At 52.4% G+C, this 21,116-nt stretch overlaps 1 protein-coding gene across 1 annotated transcript; it reads right to left on the bottom strand.

Annotated features, from left to right (window-relative positions):
• Positions 1 to 2,541: 2,541 nt before the first annotated feature.
• Positions 2,542 to 9,554, bottom strand: WFIKKN1 (WAP, follistatin/kazal, immunoglobulin, kunitz and netrin domain containing 1). The gene is made up of 2 exons (XM_073362866.1): positions 8,807 to 9,554; positions 2,542 to 4,375 (listed from the first exon to the last, which is right to left on the bottom strand). Exons 1-2 carry the CDS (start codon positions 9,053 to 9,055, stop codon positions 2,882 to 2,884), a joined length of 1,743 nt encoding a protein of 580 aa, XP_073218967.1. The 5' UTR covers positions 9,056 to 9,554; the 3' UTR covers positions 2,542 to 2,881.
• Between the last annotated feature and the right edge of the window lie 11,562 nt (positions 9,555 to 21,116).

The following is a 21,116-nucleotide window of genomic DNA, read 5'->3' as shown; positions in this document are numbered from 1 at the left end:
TTGGCTGGAGTGTGTGTTGCTGCAGCCCTGGTCTAACCTGGGGCTTTGTTTTTGCGGGGGGTGTCCCCTAGCTGCAGGCCACCCCCTGCCATGGCATGGCAAGTGTTCAGGGAGTGTAGCCACCCCTCCCCCCGGGGGGGGCAGGCAAAGCATTTCACTCAATCAGCCTGGCCCCCAGCCAACCTGAGGCTTACTCAAGGCCCCTGGGGTGGGAGAGAGGGGACACTGTGGCCGCTCAGAGATCATGCAGGGAGTCTCCACCATTGGCTGGCACTGCCTGGAGGTAAGAGGGGGGGATGTGGATTTTCTGGACATGCAGCAATGTTGGGGGACAACTTGGGGGTAGAGGGAGCTGGCTGCAGGCAGGGCTTCACCCCCGCTCCAGCCTGGCATCACCCCCTGTGCCCTAGTGTGGGTTTCCTGTTCTTCTGTGCAGCAGGCAGTGCGCTGTGGAAGATTATTAGCAGCTGGTGCTGTGCTGTGATCAAAGGCAGCAGGGCTGTGAGCACTGAGGGGAGCTCCAGCCACCCTCCTGGGCACTGCCTCCAGGGGACCCCAGTATGGAAGGGGGAACAAGGCCATTGCTGAGGGAGAGCAGCTAATGCAGAAGGTTCTGTCCACAGGCCATGGGTGTGAACATGCCTGGGTTGGTGCAGGGCAGCTGGCTTCTTGGGCGAGTCTGAAAGCTGCCTTATAGCCCAGCTTGGGAGCACAGGCCAAGCTGTGCTAGGGCAGCTTTATTCTTCCAGCAGCCTTGTGCTGAACTGCTGGCTACTATGGGGCTCAGCAGCCTGCTGCCTTGAGTCTGGGTCAAGCCTGGCCTAGAGCAGTAGCAATTGAAATGAGGCTCCCTCATGCTTTGAGGGTTCCTGGCTAGTGTGGCTCCATCCCAGGGCCAGTGGCGACATAGCCCCAAATAGTCCCAGCAGCAGGGACTGAAGGAGGCTTTCCCCTAACTGCCAGAGGGTTCAGTTGTGTTGCTGAAGGGGAAATTTTGCCCTCTGCTGTACCTAAAGTTAAAGAGAGCCTGCCACATGTGGGGGATAATGGAGGCAGTGTGGCCTAGTACATACAGCAATGGTCTGGGACTCGGGGTCAATTGGGCAACTCACTTCACTGCCCTGTGCCTCAGTTTCCCCACCTGTAAAAGGGGGGTAATGATACAGACCTTGGGAAGGTGCTGAGATCGATGCCTGGAATGTTCTACAGGGGTGCGAGGTTGTGTTATTGCACCTGGACCTGGCCCACCTTGCAGCAGAAGCCTCCTGTTCTCGCCGTGTGGCTCTGCGCCAAAGGGCCTTTGCCACCGTCTCATTCTGGCAGTTCTCAACAGCCAGGCCAGTTGATGTTCACCCCATGGCCTCACTGTTTCTATACCAAAGGGGGTGGACCTGGAGCTCTGCCCAGAGCAATGCTTCCCCCAGCCTGATCTGTATAAAGACACCTCCCCTTGCAGAGGCAGGAAAAGGGGGAGGGTGATCTGCCTCTCCCAGCAATGGGGCCAGGCCCCAGTAAATTACACTTCAGAGTAGTACCATGGGGCTGGAGTAGTTGGCCTCATGGAGCTCATGCCATAGCATCCACGGGCTGGACTGGTCTGGCCGCTGCCTAAAAAATCTCAGCACCCTTGGCTGGGAGGGGGCTAACGCCTCTCTGTTCCCCCGCCCCGTGACCCCCTTTTCCCCAGTTCCCTGGAGAGCTCTGCGAGTGGCTGGGGACTAACACTCACAGTTTGGTGGGGGTGGTGCTGATTTTTTGATCCCTTTTTCTCTGGCACTCGGGAACTTTGAGCCTTTCTCCCAGGGCCCGGTTTCTGGGAGAGCGGGACCGGGACTTTCCAGCCTTCTCTTGCTGCAGCAAGCAAATGCTCCCTGCCCAAGCCAGGACCCAGGCAATGTGCTTGCTGTGTCTTCACGCTGCCCAGTGCCATGCACACAAGGGGTGTTGTATGCACAACCCCAGACCCAGGCTAGATAGGCTTGAGTGCCCCCTACTGGCACCTTTACATGGGTGATCTAGATGCAACTGTCTGGCCTGTAGTGAGCACTCCCAGCCCAGGGGGCCGGCAGATCCCAGGCCAGGTGTGCTCCAGGGGCAGGGCCCATCCCCACACAGAGCAAGTTTAGGTTACTTTGGCCCCTCAGGCAGGGCTGCAAGGGGAGGGGCAGGCAGCGGGAGTGCCTCAGCAAAGGGCTTTCTGCACTTGCAGCCCTGGGGCTTTCTTTAGCACCAGGGGGCTCCCCTGCCAGCCCTCTCAGGCCAGGGAGGAGACCCCCTGCTTAGGAGCAAGCCAGAGCCTGCATGGCCTCCCTCTGGTCTCTCTGCAGTGTGCTGCTGCCCAGCAAGAGGGCAGAGAGCAGGGCAAGACACACCCCTGCCCCCTGACAGTTCATCCAGGGTAGCTCCCACCCTGGCCCCACAGAAGCCCAGGGGGGATTTGATGATTTAGCCTAGTCCAAGTGCAGCGCCCATCCCGGCCTCTTGACAACTGTGCCTCGTGATTGTTCTGAACACGGGAAAGTCAGCAGCCACCTCCCCGCTGGGTCATGCTTTTATTGGTATAGTCTGGCCTCAGAAGGGTACATGGGGCGAGATGTGTGGAAAGATAAATTACAGTTAGACAGACAGACATAGGTAGGTCCGGGTAGAATCAGGCTTGTCGCCACCACAGCCTAGGAATTAAACCAACTGATTACACTCAGAAAAACTGGGCTGTGGAGGTGGCCATGGGGTTCTGGGTGGGACCCAAGGGGGGAGGGTTTGGGGAGCAGGCAGCTCCCCCAGGGATTGCCCCTGGGTGGCTCATAGCCATGACTGGCTTGAGAGAGGATGGAAGGGACTATCTATTTAGCCTGACTCTCCCCTTCCTTGGGCTGTGCCTCTAGTCCTGGAACCTGTTGAGGAGCTCACAGGTTTTCTTCTCAATGAGCTCATAGATCTTCTTCACCCGCTTGTCGTTGGCAGCTCGGACGTAGCTGTTGGGGTCCAGCATGGCCATGCCATCATGCACCTCCCCCATGATAATGAGGGGCCCATCCTCCGTGGTCATGTTGGGGCAGGGGCAACTCCAGTCCATGTCGCTCAAGGTGACCTCCAGGTACTTAATATTGAAGAACTTGAGGCCCATCTTCTCGTCCTTGAGGATGTCCTCGAGGGCGAAGCGGGCAATGCCTGAGTCCTGGTCCTCAATGATCTCCATGAGCCGGCCCACAATGGCAAAATCGCTGCGGCACAGGCTCAGCACCATCTTGCTCTTGAGCCGGCAGGCCTTGCACTGCAGGGTCTTGGGGAAGGGGCAGGCATCCTCACAGGTCTCCTTGCTCTCAAAGTTGTTGTCATTGCCCTCGCAGCCACCGTAGACGAAGGAGTGGCACTGCTTCATCAGGTGATTGTAGGCCCAGCGGGCCTCCCAGTTCTTGCAAGGCCCCTGCACCATGGGCAGGGTGCACATATTGATGGCCCTGCTGACGCAGGCCGAGCGGCACGCCTCGTACGTCTCAAAGTGGTTCTGGTTGGCACCACAACCGCCGTAGTGGAAGGTGGCGCACGAGCCCTTCTTGGGATCAAAATGCCAGCGCACCTGCTGAGCCTCGCATTCCCTCTTGTCAGGCTCCTTCAGACACTCGGTGGCTGGGACCTGCTGGGTGCTGGGTGCCCTGGACTCCCCCCCGGAGGGCTCTCTCTTGATGATGGAGAGGGGGAAGTCGGCCCGGAGGAGGCCAGCGGAGTTCCTGGCTGTGCAGGTGTAGATGCCGGCGTCCTCTGGCTGGGCGTTGTAGATGACCAGCTGGCCGATATTCGTGACCACCACGTTGCCATACATCTGGTCAGGCCGCATGATGAAGTTCTCCTGGTGGTCGCTCTGCTTCTCCCAGGTGATGTCCGGCCGGGGCCGCCCACTCACGTCGCAATGGAAGCTGACAGTGCCACCCACGTAGACCGATTGGTGGAAGGGGTTGTTGTAGAGGGCTGGGGGGATGGGCACCTCAGCAGCAGCCCCGGGCGTGGGGTGAGCCGTGGTCTCCAGCGGCACCGGGCTGGTGTTTGGCCAGGTGAAGATGTACTTGCACGGCACCACGCTGAGGCTGATGCCCCGGATACAGGCCTCCGCGTCCATGTAGCACTTGTTGTAGTACGTGAGCCCGTCTGAGGCGCATGTGAAGTTGGGCTCCTTCTCACACCTGTCCTTGCACTTGCAGATGGGCTGCCCGTCCCAGATGTCGCAGTCTGAGCCCTGCTGGGTGCACACAAAGCTCTCACACGAGGCCTCCTGCCCCAGCTCCAGAGACGAGACGCTGCCGTCAGCATAGCGGGCAGCCACGCAGCTCCGCAGGCCACAGACATTGGTGCAGCACTTCTCAAAGCCTTCACAGTCCTGAGGAGAGCAATCACCAGCAGGCTTAAAACCAGCATCCTCACTGCCATTAACACCCAACCTTTATACCCTTACATTAGCTGCCTCTCAACCACTTCCACCCACAACTGGAATGCAGCCACCTCTGGGGCGGCATGTTGGCAGCTATTTAACAGCACACAGCAATACTATGCTACAAAGATTCTGCATCCATTGGAAACTGCAGGGAGATTTAGGAATAGAATTTCAGCAGGAAACACCTCTGCTTCTTAAGGAAAGCCCCAGAGGAACATGTAGGCCCTCAGTCTTGCATTTCACTGGGCCACTGGAAGATCAAGGCACTGAAGGAGCACTCAAGGAAGACAGGGCCATTGCAGAGAAACTAAATGAATTTTTTGCATTGGCCTTCACTGCAGAAGATATGGGAGAGATCCACAGGCAAGCCATTCTTTTCAGGTGACAAATCTGAGGAACTGTCCCAGATTGAGATATTAGTAGAGGAGATTTTGAAACGAATGGGTAAATTAAGCACTAGTAAGTCGGCAGGACCAAATGGATTTCACCCAAGAGTTCTAAAAACTCAAATATGAAATTGCAGAACTAGTAACTGTGGTATGTAACCTATCCCTTAAATCAGCCTCTGTACCAGGTGACTAGAGGATAGCTAATGCAATACTTATTTTTGAAAACGGCTTCAGAGGTGATCCTGGCAATTACGGGCTGATAAGCCTAACTTCAGCACTAAGCAAATTGGGTGAAGCTATAGTAAAGAACAGAATTCTCAGACACAGAGATGAACACAACATTCTGGGGAAGAGTCAACATGGCTTTTGTAAAGGGAAATCGTGCCTCACCAATCTATTAGAATTCTTTGAGGGAGTCAACAAGCATGTGGACAAGGGTGATCCAGTCAACAGAGTACGTGGACTTTCAGAAAGCCTTTGACAAGCTCCCTCACCAAAGGCTCATAAGCAAATTAATCAATCATGGGATAAGAGGGATCAGTCTAATGGATCAGTATCTGGTTAACTGATAGGAAACGAAGAGTAGGCAGAAATGATCAGTTTTCACAATGGAGAGAGTAAGTAGTGGGGTCCTCCCCGGATCTGTACTGGGACCAGTGTTGTTCAACATATTCATATATAATCTGGAAAAGGGGCTTAACAGTGAGATGGCAAAGTTTGCAGATGATACAAAATCACTCAAGTTAAATCCAAAGCCGACTGCAAAGAGTTACAAAGAGATCTCATAAAACTGGGTGGCTGGCTGACAAAATGGCAGATGAAATTCAATGTTGGTAAGTGCAGAGTAATGCATTTTGGAAAAAACTGATCCCAACTATACATACAAAATGATGGGGTCTAAATTAGCTGTTACTACTCAAGAAAGGTCTTGGAGTCATTGTGGACGGTTCTCTGAAAACATCCACTCAGTGTGCAGCAGCCATCAAAATAGATAGACCATGAGGAATCATTAGGAAAGTGATAGATAATGAGATAGAAAATATAATGCTGCTATATAAATCCATAATATTCCCACATCTTGAATACTGCGTGCAGTTCTGGTTGCCCCGTCTCAAAAAAGATCTATTTGAATTGGACAAGGTGCACAGAAGGGCAACAAAAATGACTAATGGTATGAAGCAGCTTCCGTACGAGGAGAGATTAAAAAGACTGGGACTGTTCAGCTTAGAAAAGAGACAACGAAGAGGGGGGATGTGAGAGGGCTATAAAATCATGACTGGTGTAGAGAACGCAAACAGGGAAGTGTTATTTACCCCTTCACGTAAGGCAAGACCTAGGGGGTCCCGTGATGAAATGAATAGGCAGCAGGTTTAAAACAAACCTAAGGAAATACTTCACACAATGCAAGTCAACCTGTGGAACTCATTGCTGGCAGATGTTGCAAAGACCAAAACTATAACTGGGCTCAAAAAAGAGCTAGATAAGTTCCTGGAGGACCGGCCCATCAATGGCTATTCGCCAAGATGGTCAGGGATGCAACCCCATGCTCTGAGTGTCCCTTGCCTCTGTCTGCCAGAAACTGGGAGTGGAGGACGGGATGGATCTCTCAATAATTGCTCTGTTCTGTTCATTCCCTCTGAAGCATCTGGCACTGGCCACTGTTGGAAGGTACAAATCTGGGCTAGATTCACCATTTGTCTAACCCAGTCTGGCAGTTATTATTAACTGTAATAACTGTCTCCTTTGTGCTCTCCTAGCACCTCCCCTCCATGCAGCTCAGCGCACACTAGAAACATTCATGACCTCAGCCTCGTGGTTCCATGGGACCATTCTCCCTATTTTACAGATGGGGGGAAATGTAGGCACAGGTGGCAGAGTGCTTTGCCCAGGGGGCACGGTGAGCCAATGGCTGAGCTGGGACTGGAGTCCTCAGTCCTCCAGGCTTCATCATATTCATGAGGCGTGTTCCACAGTGGTTTTCAGCCCTATGGCTTCAGACACACACTCCCTGTCCCAAGGCGCTAACAGCCTTTAGTCACAGGCTCCGCCTGTCTGACACCCAGCCAAGCTTCGTGGAGCACCCCAGAAGTCAGGATTCTATCCCTGCCCACTGTGAGGCGCTATAACTAGGGCCAGTGGGAGAGAACAATGGGAACACGCCTGTAACGTCTGTTGAACCTCACAGGCCTGGGGCAGCTAGGTTTGCAGGTATGCCCCACCCCCAGCTCCCATTGGCCAGGTCCCAACCAATGGGAGTGTGGAGTTTGTGCTAGAGGCAGTGAGCAGAGCCCTGTGGGCCCCCCACCTAGGAGCCAGACCCGCTGGCTGCTTTCAGAACCACTGACCGGACTTCTAATGGCCCAGTCGGCAGTGCTGACCAGAGCCGCCAGGGTCCCTTTTCGACTGGACACCTGACAACCCTACGGGCAGCCCTGGGGAGGGACAGAGTGGGGAGTGAGGGCCTAAAAAAATACAGCCTGGGCCTAGCTGCAGCCCCCTGAAACGCCTGCTCTTTATGCCTGCGGGAGGGTGGACTGGGCACCTGGCAGCATTTGGAAGTTACTGTTTTGCAGGGAGCCGCTGGGCAGAGCCTAGTGAGGCTGTTTCCACCCTGCTCTGCAAACCAGCATGAACCAGTGCCGCCTCCCAGCACCAGTCACCCCATGGGGCACTGGGGCACATGGCTGGTTGCTGGCAGCACTGTCCCCCTGTAGCTGGCAGTGAGTACAATACCTGTCGCACAGGGTCCATGGGCAGAATGCCAGCTTGCTCCCCCTTCCCTCTGATGCAGGTGAAACAGGGCCCCCTTATGTGCACCAGGATCTGGGGGCCCTGCCCCTTCTGGGGGGTCTGAGCCCCTCTCCCTGCTGCCCCATGTGGGAGCCAGGATCTGGGGGGAGCCTGCCCTGCTGGGGGGTCTGAATCAGACAGACAAAGGGTGGGCAAAGAAGCAGAGGCACAAAAAGAGGATGTGACTCACCCACGGTCACCCCATAGGTCAGTGGCGGAGCTGGGAATAGAAACCAGCTCTCGTAGTTCAGCGCCCTAACCACTAGGTTACACTGCCTCTCCACTGCAAGCCTCATTGATCCCACAGCATACGGCACTCCAGGGACTGCAACCGGCACCCACGTGACACAAAACGAACACCAGCCCAAATACAGTTTAGAGCCTCCCAGGCCAGAGGAGACCACTGGATCATCTAGATTGACTTGGGGATTTTTTCCATGGGCTCTAGCACTGTGAGTGAGAGTCATGCAACCAGGCCATCTGTGGGCCCTGCCTTATGTCTAAAGCATGAGGACAAGCCCTGCTGGCTGGCTGGTCCAGGCTGCTTTGCCTACACAATCACATCCACACCTTTTGGCCCTTGAGAATTTTGCCCTCAAACCCCGCCTGATCTGCAGGTGGCTCCTGGCTATTTATTTTCACTGGCCCAGACCTGCTGGGGCTCCCTGGTTTGACGGATTCATTGTCAGGCCCTTGTTAAAGCATTCCCCCCCACCCCCCACCCCCCCGGAGGAGGCGTTGGCTGCGCCTTTCAAGGAGAGGAGTCCTGGCCTGCCTTGCTCAGCCTGCCCAGTCTCCCAAAACAGTCAGTGGGATGAAACAGCCACAATGCCTCCCCCACCCCTGAGAACTGCAGCAAGCAAATAAAAACCTGCCTGGCATCTGCCTGGACTGGCTGAAATCTCACGCCCCAGGAGCCTGGGGATGAGTAAGGCTGCAGAACAGGCCCTTGGCTCCTCGGTGTCCGGCAGGATGTCACCGCAAGCCAGTAGGTGTGCACAAACTTGCCCCCCAGCCCAGGTGTTAATGCAGGGGGTGGGGGGTGGAGGTGGGGCGCAGTGAATAATCCCTCAGGACTTGTAACCCTGGGTGCTTGTGCAGCATCTTACACCAGAGGATCAGTGAGCCCGTTGGCCAGGCCTGGACCCCTGAGTGCCAGGGTCACAGTTTGAGCCTGGAGAGGGGAGGCAGCTCTCACCTGGTCAGTGTGGCACTCCCGTTCGCAGGTGCTCTGGGCATCCACCCACAGGTTGGGGTTCAGTTGGTTGGGGCACACCCCCAGATGACTCATTCGGATTGGCTGCAGGCTGGCGCTCTCGGCCAGGACAGGCAGTAGAGACAGGAGCAGAGTGGCCAGCATGGGGTCGGGCTGACCTGCCTCCCGGAGCTGGAGCTCCCCTTTTTTCCTCTTTAATTCCCTTCCTCCAATGAAGCAACAGGAAGGCATCGATTCACGCCAGGCTCCCTCTCCCAGCCAGGAGGGCTCTTCACCTGGCACAGCTCCTGACACAAAAAGAATCACATCCAAAAAGCAACCGGGCACGTGCAGAACCCGGAACTCTGGCTCTGCTGTGCCCAGGGCAAGCTCCGCATGGGCTCTCCAGAGATGACGCCCGACGCACGGTCCTTTTCAGGGGCTGCTCGCTGGCTGCCGAGCCCCCCAAGGCCCTTTAAAGGTCATCTCCCAGCAAAGGATTTCTGAGAGCTCCCAGGGCGCGTGCCTCCGGGGGAGGGGGACCGTTAGAAGAGGAGATTCATGCAAAGAAAGGGGAGAATGGATCCGTCCAGGAGGTTCCCAGATCCCCCCTGACTTCATCCAGCTGGTTTCCCAAGGCGTTAGTTAAACCCCAGCCTCAATGGGTGTTTGGTTCGCAGCCAGGGCTTGAAGCGTGGCTTTAGCCCTCTTGAGTGTGTGGAGCAGTGGAGTATCCCACCGAGTGGCTGTGAGCCTGGTCTGGGGTGTGCCTGTGTGTGTCTGTGGTGTGGGGAGGAGAGGGGAGGGGAGGGGAGGGGAGGGAGGCAGGCATGTAACCTGAGTCCACTCCTCTCTCACGGATGCGTCTGGGTGTTTGGAATGGAAAAGCCGCTGACCTCAGACTCTAACCCTGTCTGAGCTGATCGACTGGGCAAACAGTGGGAGAACATCAAAGGGCCTGTGGAGCCTCCAAAGAGCGAGAGGGAAAGGGGGGGAACCTCCGCTAGGGAGTGAATTCTTACGGGATGAGAAAATCGCCCCAGCACGTTGCCCATTTGGAGTGTGATTGACCATTCCAGGCCCAGTAGCAAGAGACAAGCACAGACCTTTCGCCAGGTGCCTGGCCAGTTTGCTGAGCTGTTCCCCCTGCTTCCTTTTCATTGGAAAGCTGTTTCCAGGGGCCCAGGGCTGGAGTGGTGCTCTCTGGGCTCTGTTTCGAAGGGCTGCCAGATACCATGGTGATGGGCACCATATGAGAACCCGAACTCAGGAAGTGGGCTCCAGCAACTAACACTGTGTTTTGGTGGGGCCCAACTTGTGTCAGTGAGGGTGGCCCAACAGACATTCGAGTGACTGCCGCTGCCAGGGCAATTCACAGGCGATGACTTTGCTGAGCGATGACCCAGCTGAGTTGCTCTGAAGGGCAGGGGGAGTTGCTCAGGGACAGGCTCTGTGCTTAGCCATGGCTGCGGTAGCAAGACAGTGCACAATGCCTGCTCGCCAAGGGGCTGCAGTGCATTGTTACGCTGCTAATCCCGAGGCCATTCACAGCCAGCTCAGGGGCTGCACTGAAGGCTCGGGAGCTTCAGCCTTTGGACACATCAGGACTGACCCAGTCCTGCGACAGAGGCAGGCCCGTTTGCTACCTTGGCCCCTGTTGTGTGACTGGAGCCAGGAAATAGACAGTCCCCCACACATCACATGTACCATCCACCACCCCATGCAGCACACTAGGAAATGACAACCATACCTAGGGGGAAATCCTAGACTGATGTCTATTGGAGTTTGGCATTGACTTGCTGGGGGCCCAGCTTACATGGTTTTCCACCCACAGATCTGCCAGCCCATCGCAGAGGGGCCAGCACTGTTATCCCCACTGGGAAACAGGAGCCTCAGGGAGGTCAAGCGATGCTAGGGGCAGCTGACCAAGGCCTCCTATAGTACACAGCGAGGCAGAATTTCAAGCCTTCCTAGCCAAAGGGGAAGCTGCGATACCTGGAGCTTTGTTCATCTGGTCCCTGTTGTCCTAAGCTGGCAAGCCAAGGAGCTGGAGTGTGAGGGCTGCACTCAGATCTGGAGAGGAGGGACTGTGTATCTCTAATGGAGAAACCCAGTCAAAATGGCATGTGCTGTGTCCAATACGCCCATCTTCCTCCCAGCACATGCACACCTGCTACTAGGGGCTGCATCCTTGAGACACGGGAACAACATGTGACTGCCTCTGGTCAAGCCTTTGCTGGATCTAATGGTCGTAAGGAGCAGCCGATGACCAGGCTTCCAGAGGCATGATGAAGACTAGCTCACTGCCCGAGAGATGGCTTGGCTCAAAGGATCAGCACCTTGGAATCTCTTTACTGAGACCAGTGTGATCAGCACCTGGATGGATGCCAACAATGCCAATGGAGAAGGAGAAGGTGGTGACATGGTAGTGGACTGAGGATGGGTTTGGGAACCAGAGATTCCTGATTTACTTTCCCCAGCTCTACTCTGGACTCCCTAGGTGATCCGGAGCAGTCACTGCCCATCTCTGGGCCTCAGTTTCCCCATCCATAAAACAAAGCTAACAATCCTGATCTCCCCCCAGGAGAGCTATGAAGACTCGTTCATGTTTGCACAGCCCCTCCTGGTTATAAAGGGCTAAGTGCCATTGTTATTACTCTAGACGAACAGCCCAGCCCTGACGACAGCTGCAGCCCATGCAGGAGGGATGGATTTGGAAAGCATGCCTGGGGGTTTAAGGCAGAAGCCTTTACAATACTGTAATAAATTCACAGCCCCTGGGATGCCTCACAGTTGTTGCTATAGGGCACACTCTGGTCAATCACAGCACTACACAACAGCAGCAGGGCTAGGACTCAGCTCCTCCATTCCCAAAAGTGCAGGCACCTACCACTTGAGCTAAAGGACAATAGTCAGCATAGGGTTCATGACATACAGTGGAGCTATGCTGACCCCATCCAGTAGAGGGCTGTGGTAACACATACTTACTAACCAGTTTACTACTGTACAACAGAGTGTAAGGGCGTTAGATCCAGCATTTAGCTGTGACCCTGTCCATCATTGGTACTAATACAGCCCTTCTGACCATAGTATCTGAGCACAATCTGTGGTGTATTTATCCTCACCCACGCTGGGAGGTGTGGCAGGGCTCTTGTATCCATTGTACAGCTGGGACAGAGAGATGTCAAGGCCTCCTCTACGTTGGGAAATTGACCAGCAGCTATTGTGGAATTAAAGTCACTTGTATTCTGGAATTGAGCCAAGTGGCCATAATGGGATTAAATGGGTTCCCAGAGTACTGCGGGCTGGAGCCGTGCTCTCCTCCCCCCGTCCCTTACTGCCCGTTTTGTGATGCAGCAGAATGAAGCAGTGAGTTCCCCGCCTGCAGTCCTGGGAAGAGAGAGTTTGTTTTTGTTGCATTGAGGGGTCCCTTTACAATAGTCATTATTGCAGAAGAGCTTATTCGGGTCGATTTCCCCTTGCACATAAGGCCCAAGGCCACCCAAGTCTCCCAAATCTTAGGCTAGTGCACTAACCACTGCTCTGTCCTTCCTCTTGGGGAGGCCTGCCACCTGATTGCAGCTGAAGTTTCCAAATACCAGTGACCTCCTCTGCCCAGAAATACACAAGCAATCATTTCCCCACAGCTCAGAAATGTCCTGCTCCCACAGAGATCAAGTGATAAGCAAACCAACAGCAAGGACAGTGCTTTAAAGCCAACTTCTCCAGGTCACGCTGGTTGTGTGTCACTGCCAGAATGAGTGACTTGTTAGCTGACTCAGGCCCCTTCCTGGTAAACATCCTGTATGGGTCCCAGGATGAAACCAGCAGGAGGAAACCATTTCACCCATCCCTTTGGCTCCAGAAGAAGTGATTTCACAACTGCAGGTTCTGAGAATTAAGGATGAAATTAACAACACAGAGAACAAGGCATTTGGAATTGACAGAAATTAGCTCCTTGCTAATAACTTGTAACAGCAAGTTTCCCTAGAGTGTACACTGAGTGAAATCCAAGGAAGATGCCACTATTATCTAAGAGCTGCGCCGAAGTTTCGCCGCACACGTCCGGCTCCTGCAATTGGATCAGCACAAATGGACCCCTGGGGCCAATGCAAAGCAGAATTGAAAGCAATGGGTCTCTGCAAAGGTGCAGGGATCTGCCCATCTGGATCCAACTGCAGGATCAGGGCCCTAGTGACTCCAGTTCTGCTGCAAATTCATCCCGTTAAGCAACTTGTTTTTTTTGGGGTGGGTCCCATAAACCAGGATTCACTGGCCCCCCATCTAGGAATCCCTTCACCCAGCACTGAAATGCAGCAATTTCTGAGGTGAGATGTGGCAACACTAGGTGAGATACACTATTTTAAAGGGGGCCTTAAAATAACATAGTAATAAAAATGACTATTTCTAGAGACCCACCCAGATCCATGCAAACGGGACCATCATGGCATCATGCATTGCAATTACACCCTGTCAAACACCGTTACAGATCACTTGGTGCTGTTGCAGCCAAGCACTTTGGAAAGGATAGTTCAGTAGGGCGTGGATTTGGGCTCCCTTGAATAGAGAGGATTCCCTACATCTATCTGAGGGACTAATACGGACCCCGTTATGGTAATAACCTCACAAACCCCTTTTAAGATACCCTGCCCTATTATCCCCCTTGTACAGATGTGGGAACAGAGGCACAGAGATTCAGGCCCTGCCTCCACAAAGAGATTGACTGGAAGAGCCACTGCAGAGTGAGCTATTCTGCCAGCTTTGCCATTCAATTTCCCCAGGTAGACAAGACCCGCCCAGGGTCACACAGGAAGCCTGTGACAGAGCAGGGAGTTAAAAGCAGGTCTCTCAAGGCCAGGGTGCTAAGCACAGGACCAGAGGCTAGGCCTCACCGCCTGCCTGTGGGACAGATCAATGTCTCTTTAGAGATGGGGGAACTGTGGCACACAGACGCAAAGGGGTTTGGTCAAGGTCATGCCCCCAGCAGAGGCGGGGATAGAATCTGAGCTTGCTGACCCCCATCCTATGCATTACCCACCAGAATGCCCTCTCTCAAGTGAAACAAACTGTGACCAAGCTGCCTCGCCACATTCAGCTTCCACTCACTGGACAGGCGGGATCTGTGCCCATCGTTTCCACAGTGATTGATCAGAAGCCACTCAGGGGAGCCCCCAAACTCCCCACCCTCCCCTGGGGAGAATCCGAATTAATCTGAGTTTAGATAGTAACTTCCATGCTGCCTGTGACAAAAGCACTTTCCGCCTTTGAGAGACTGTAATTAAATAATTAACCAGAAATGATACATGGCATATGGGAATTGCCAGGCTGGATCGGACATGGCCAGTACCACCTGCTTCAGAGAAAGGTGTGAGAACCCTGCAGTACTAATCTCATCTAGCTCTTACATAGCACTTTGCATCCATAGAGCTCCAGGTGCTTTACAGACTAGGTCAGTATCATCATCCCCATTTTACACATGGGGAAACTGAGGTGAAGTGACTAACCCAAGGTCACCCAACAGGCCAGAGTCAGAGCTAAGAAAAGACACCCACCCACCTCGGTTTTATCTTAATCCCAAATAGCTGGAGATTGGTTTTATGGCTCTTCCCACATTGTTTTGGTGGCATTACCTATTCTGTCCCTGGATCTTCTGGTTATCCTTATGACTCTTTGAATCTTGCTAAGAGAGAACGTAATTAACCATGCTTGTCTGGAATGTCACCTGTCTTCTTGTAGCACCTGGAGTCCCATCCAAGACTGGGCTTCATCATACTTAGCAAGCTACAAATAGAATAGAAACTGGACCCTTCCCTGAGGAGTTTACATGGTCACTATACTGCAGACAGTGGGAGCTTGGAACATCATGCCAATGGCAGGGAGAACATTCAAATCCTCTTGCCTCACTGGAGCTAAAGGAGAATCTATGTTGGCTACTAGCAGTATAAGGTCTATGACACATTGTTGAGCAGTTCTGATTCCATCCAGTAGAAGGCAGTGGTAACACCGAGAGACTACCCTGCTCACTGCAATATTTACAGAATGGCAGACCACAGGGTACGTACGATAAATGGGTTATGAGTAGGGGAAAGCAATTGAGAGTTCTAGACAGGCATGTTAACGCCCTGTGTGAGCAGAGTGCAGGCCAAGAGCCAAATGTGCCCCGGCCTACTGACCCCAAACTAGTGACCCGCAGCATGGGTGGAGAGAACAGATGTGCGCTCTGGGGCAGCCGCTGCCGGAGTGTGTGACACAAACACAGTGACCTTGACTCTGTTTTGATATTTGACGTGCATCTCACTCTCCCCAAACAGCCGGCTTTGCCAGAGAAATTGCTCGCAGGGCCTCGGGTAACCTGCCCTGGCCACATGCGTCTGTATTATACTACGTGTGGCCATTACCAGCACAACCTAGAGGTGGCAAAGGAGGGACAGGAGAGGAGCTCCCTGCAAGTACAGAGCTGGGGTTGGCTCACTAACTCTGGAGGCTGAAGTCCTGCACCCACAGAACAGGTATGGAGGCAGTGGAGTGGGGGGAGCCAACGCACCTCAACCTTGACCTGAATCAGCCCCTTCTAGGGGGACCTCGGAGCATCTCCATAACCTCGCCAGTCTTTGGCTTTTCTGCAGGCAATGCCAACATGACAAGGCTGCTGCATGGAATTGGAATGGCTCAGCTGTGTCATAGGCCTCATACTGCTAAAAGTGGAGAGAGAGTCTCTTTTAATGGAAATGGCAGGGATCCTGCAGGGACTGACAGCTCATTTTAGCTAGGCTACCAAGCAGCCAGCGGATGGAAACAAGGCTTGGCTAGGCTCAGCCTGGTCCAGTATAGGAGCAAAACTCCATGTCCCCTCACTGATCCCTGGAGCTATCAAGCCCCACCATCAATTTCCATGTTATTTCTGCCCATGAGCTTGGACTGCCCTAGAGTCTGTGGGAGATGCCTAGTGGAGACAGGGCAGTGAGCCTCTGACATAGGTTAAACGGATTGAGGCAACACTTGTTAAGGACCCACTGCCTTTTCTATGCTGGCCTTAATACACGTTGGCTAGACTAGGATTTACAAGGTGCTAGCTAAGGACAGGGCAGGGAAGGGTGGGTCCTACTCCCCCAAGGGAACTTACAGGTGTTTTCATGGCCCATGCACACTAAAGCGGTTGTGATGGTTTCAGCAACAGCTCCACAACGGCTGTCTTTGACGCCTGGAGCTAGGCCTGAGTGGCCCTTGCTCAGCAGGGAGGTAAATGGGAAACCTGGTGCTCTGGCAAGTGGTTGCCTTAACATAGTTCATGCAACTTGTTCTATGATAAGAAAGGAAGGGTTATGGGCCGTGACAGCACCGCACCGCATATGGAGTAGTGGCTCTTTCCGGTGACCAGAGATCATCACAAGCTTTCCCCTCCAGAAGGAATTCTGTTCCGACAGGCCACTACGGTCAGTGCTGCCAGGCACAGTACCAAGCCGGGCCTTCGCACCTTTGGTTATGTTACTGCACCACACTGGTCATGGGGCTGCTGCACCTTGAAGGTGCTTGGAAACCCAAGCCAGTTCAGGATGCAGCTGCCTGCTTACTGGCAAAGCTCTTAAGACCAGAAGAGACCGCACTCGTCATTCTAGTCTGAGCTCCTGCCTGGCACAGGCTATAGGATTTCAAAGCTTCCCAAGCGCATGGCCGTCAGCTTCCCAGCCATTTTTGCTGTAGTTCTTGTTTCTCTTGCATTTCCTCTGCTGGCTCAGTTTGGCTGTGATAAGAGAGTCACTAACTATTCTGTGCCAGCAGTAGATTAAAGGGTGTGTTCACCTCCGGGGCACACTACTCAGAGAGAACCAGTCCAATCCAAGACAATCGTGGACAGTGGAAAAGGCATGGGCACTTCCTGCAACACTGACAAATGCAGGCTAAGGGCTGAGCTGAGACTCACAGACTCATTTCACTTGTGGCAGTTCAGATTCATGCTCAGATTCATAGCCCAAGAAAGCTAGTTCAGGGAGTTATCTCCCCTCCGAACTGCCTGTCCTTCAGGGCCATTGACAGGACAGCGGTATGGTGGACACCGGGGCCCCTTTTGGTGCAGGGGTGATGGGGCTTCCTGTGTTTACACACGAGTAGCAGTGATACTGGGAGGAAGAATATACTAAGGCGAGCTACTGACACTAGTTGACACAGTTCTACAACCGTGCTTGCATAGCATCCTTATGTCATTGGCTCACTCTCTTACTTGGGGAGTGAGAGACACTCAAAACATAGGGCTCCTGCATTAAGCAGCCCAGCTCTTAACGCTGCACGATGCACACGGGTAGCGTATCCACAGCTGGGAAATACCTACCTTTGGATCAGTGCTAGGGTAGTCTGGCTGGGTCACAGGCCCGCTACAGGTACAGGCCATAGTAGACCCATTGACCCCTTATGGGGGACTCCCATCCCTGGACTGATTCCCCACTGCCCTTGCTCACGCAGTGGGTAAATGGGCTGGATTTTTGCCTAACTGGGCAGCACCCCACCTGTCTACTCTGTCCTCCTTCCAGCATCACGGCACCCCTGTCTGAGCTGAACCTTTGCCCCCGCTCTTATCCCTGTCCTCAGCCAGACGCCGGTGAAAGCAGAGCACTTCGCTGTCCTGGAGACCGAGAGCTGGGTGCCAAGCCAATAGCCTCAGTCCTTCCCCTCCACTCCACCACAGCCTGGCCCACAAGAGGAGGGGGTGACAGGGCCAAGCCTTGCGCACTCCATGAGAGCACCAGGGCAGGTGAGCAATTGCCTGAGTCTGGGGCCTCTTAAATGAAACATCTGCTCCTGCCAGGGGCTGCTGGAAGGTGAACACCGCCTCCTGGCAGACGGAACCGTAGGCAGCCGGTGGGGCTCCCAGGATCAGCCCAGCCTCCTGCTGCGCTCAGCTCCTGGGAACAGCCAGCCAAGCCAGGGCAGGCTCCAGCACATGCACAGGCTGTGAAAGACGGCCCAGACCTCCCAGCTCACCTCCCCCTGCCCAGCGACACCTTAAAGGACTGCTTCTTGGAGCAGCTAGTCCTGGAATCCACAAGAGAAGAGGCAATTCTTGATTTAGTCCTAAGTGCAGCACAGGATCAAGTCCAAGAGGTGAATAGAGCTGGACCCCTTGGTAACAGTGACCATAATATCATTACATTTAACATCCCTGTGGCAGGGAAAACTCCACAGCAGCCCACCACTCTAGCATTTCATTTAAGTAAGGGGGACTACACAAAAATGAGGTGGTTAGTGAAACAAAAATTAAAAGGTACACAATCAAAAGTAAAATCCCTGCAAACTGCATGGAAACTTTTTAAAGACACCGTAATAGAGGCTCACCTTAAATGTATACCCCAAATTCAAAAACACAGTAAGAGAACGAAAAAAGAGCCATTGTGGATAAACAACAAAGTAAAAGAAGCAGTGAAAGGCAAAAGGGCATCCTTTAAAAAGTGGAAGTTAAATCCTAGTGAGTAAGATAGAAAGGAGCATAAACTCTGGCAAATGAAGTGTAAAAATATAATTAGGAAGGAAGGCCAAAAAAGAATTTGAAGAACAGCTAGCCAAAGACTCAAAAAGTAATAGCAAAAATTTTAAGTACATCAGAAGCAGGAAGCCTGCTAAACAACCAGTGGGGCCACTGGATGGATGATCGAGGTGCTAAAGGAGCACTCAAGGGGGATAAGGCCATTGTGGAGAAACTAAATGAATTCTTTGCATCGGTCTTCATGGTTGAGGATGTGAAGGAGATTCACAAACCTGAGCCATTCTTTTAAGGTGACAAATCTGAGGAACTGTCCCAGAGTGAGGTGTCATGAGAGGAGGATTTGGAACAAATTGATAAACTAAATAGTAATAAGTCATCACGTACAGATGGTATTCACCCAAGAGTTCTGAAGGAACTCAAATGTGAAATTGCAGGACTACTAACTGTAGTCTGTAACCTATCATTTAAATCAGCTTCTGTACCACATGACTGGAGGATAGCTAATGTGATGCCAGTTTTTAAAAAGAGCTTCAGAGGTGACCCCGGCAATTACAGGCCTGACTTCAGTACCTAGCAAAATGGTTCAAACTATAGTAAAGAACAAAATTGTCAAACACATAGATGAACATAAATTGTTGGAGGGGAAGAGTCAACATGTGTTTTGTAAAGGGAAATCATGCCTTGCCAATCTGCCAGAATTCTTTGAGGGGGTCAACAAGCATGTGAACAAGGGGGAATCCAATGGATATAGTGTATTTAGATTTTCAGAAAGCCTTTGACAAGGTCCCTCACCAAAGGCTCTTAAGCAAAGTAAACTGTCATGGGATAAGAGGGAAGGTTCTCTCATGGATTGGTATCTGGTTAAAAGATAAGAAACAAAAGGTAGGAATAAATGGTCAGTTTTCAGAATGGAGAGAGGTGAATAGTGGTGTCCCCCTTGGGTCAGTACTGGGCCCAGTCCTATTTAACATATTCATAAATGATCTGGAAAAAGGGGTAAACAGTGAGGTGGCAAAATTTGCAGATGATACAAAACTACTCTAGTTAAGTCTTAAACAGACTGCAAAGAGCTACAAAAGGATCTCTCAAAACTGGGTGACTGGGCAACAAAATGGCAGATGAAATTCAATGTTAATAAATGCAAAGTAATGCACATTGGACAACATAATCCCAACTATACATGTAAAATGATGGGGTCTAAATTAGCTGTTACCACTCAAAAAGGAGATCTTGGAGTCACTGTGGATAGTTCTCTAAAAACATCTGCTCAGTGTTCAGCAGCAGTCCAAAAAGCTAACAGAATGTTGGGAATCATTAAGAAAGAGATAGATAATAAGACAGAAAATATCCTACTGCCTCTATATAAATCCATGGTATACCCACATCTTGAATACTGTGTGCGGATGTGGTTGCCCCATCTCAAAAAAGATATATTGGAATTAGAAAAGGTTCAGAAAAGGGCAACAAAAATGATTTGGGGTATGGAACAGCTGCCATATGAGGAGAGATTAATAAGACTGGGATTTTTCAGCTTGGAAAAGAGCAGTCTAAGGGGGGATATGATAGAAGTCTATAAAATCATGACTGGTGTGGAGAAGGTAAATAAGGAAGTTTTATTTACTCCTTCGCATAACACAAGAACTATGGGCCACCAAATGAAATTAATAGGCAGCAGGTTTAAAACAAACAAAAGGAAGTATTTTTTCACACAACGCAGTCAACCTGTGGAACTCCTTGCTAGAGGAGGTTGTGAAGGCCAAGACTATAACAGGGTTTAAAAAAGAACTAGATAAATTTATGGAGGATAGGTCCATCAATGGCTATTAGCCAGGATGGGCAGGGATGGCGTCCCTAGCCTCTGTTTGCCAGAAGCTGGAAATGGGCAACAGGGGAAGGATCACTTGATGATTATCTGTTCTGTTCATTCCCTGTGGGGCATCTGGCATTAGCCACTGTCGGTAGACAGGATACTGGGCTAGATAGACCTTTGATCTGACTCAGTATGGCTGTTCTTATGAGGGCCAACGGGCTGAGAGGAGCTGGTGACCTGCGCTCCCACAGGCCGGTGTTCAGGCCCCCAGCAGTAGGCTATGTACTGTGCTGCCTCTCAGGCCCCATGCGCAGACTGCAGGCTCCATGCGCAGACTGCAGGCTCAGCTTCTCCTGGTGCGCCTCGGATTGCAGCGAGAGAGCCTCAACCCAAGGTGACATTGGCTGCTATGGAAGCAGAGACGCCCAGCCGCAGACACTCCGCTGTCAGTCTGAGCAGCCAGAGTCTGTGTTCCCAGATTTTCAGCCCTGCGGAGCTGCTCCATGGGCCAGAACTCACAGGTCTGCTAAAACTGTATTTACCAGCCACCAGCACGGCCGTGACACAGGATTTCACCACTGTGGCCGGCCAGCATCAAGGCGAGCTGCTCCTCATCAAAATGCCACAGGGCCCCGGGAGAAGGATGTTTAGGAACAAACAGCAACAGCTGAGGGCAAATGCACCATTTTAGTGATGGTCATCATAGGCCCATGAATGGAGACTCAAGATGTCCCATTTCAATCAGCAGAGCACCGTGTAGGACCATAGAACTTGCTAGTCCAGTATCCAGATGCCCACGGTTACCAGAACATTATTCCAGAGGAAGGTACAGGAAAGCCTGCAGTGGACAAATTATCCAAGAATCTCTATATAGCCTCACAAGTGGATTCCTCCTGACCCCCCAATTAAGAGGTCATCTTGTGCCCTGAAGCATGAAGGTTTATATAGGACAGGCCAGAAACCATGGTACCCAAAGCTGTGTTAACACAGGAAATAACAGTTTGGGAAGAGCCAGACAGTGCTTAGAA

This window comes from Lepidochelys kempii, chromosome 10 (assembly GCF_965140285.1).
Source record: "Lepidochelys kempii isolate rLepKem1 chromosome 10, rLepKem1.hap1, whole genome shotgun sequence".
Taxonomy (NCBI): Eukaryota; Metazoa; Chordata; order Testudines; family Cheloniidae; genus Lepidochelys; species Lepidochelys kempii.
Note: the sequence above shows the minus strand (reverse complement) of the source record. Positions and strands in the feature narration are given on the sequence as shown.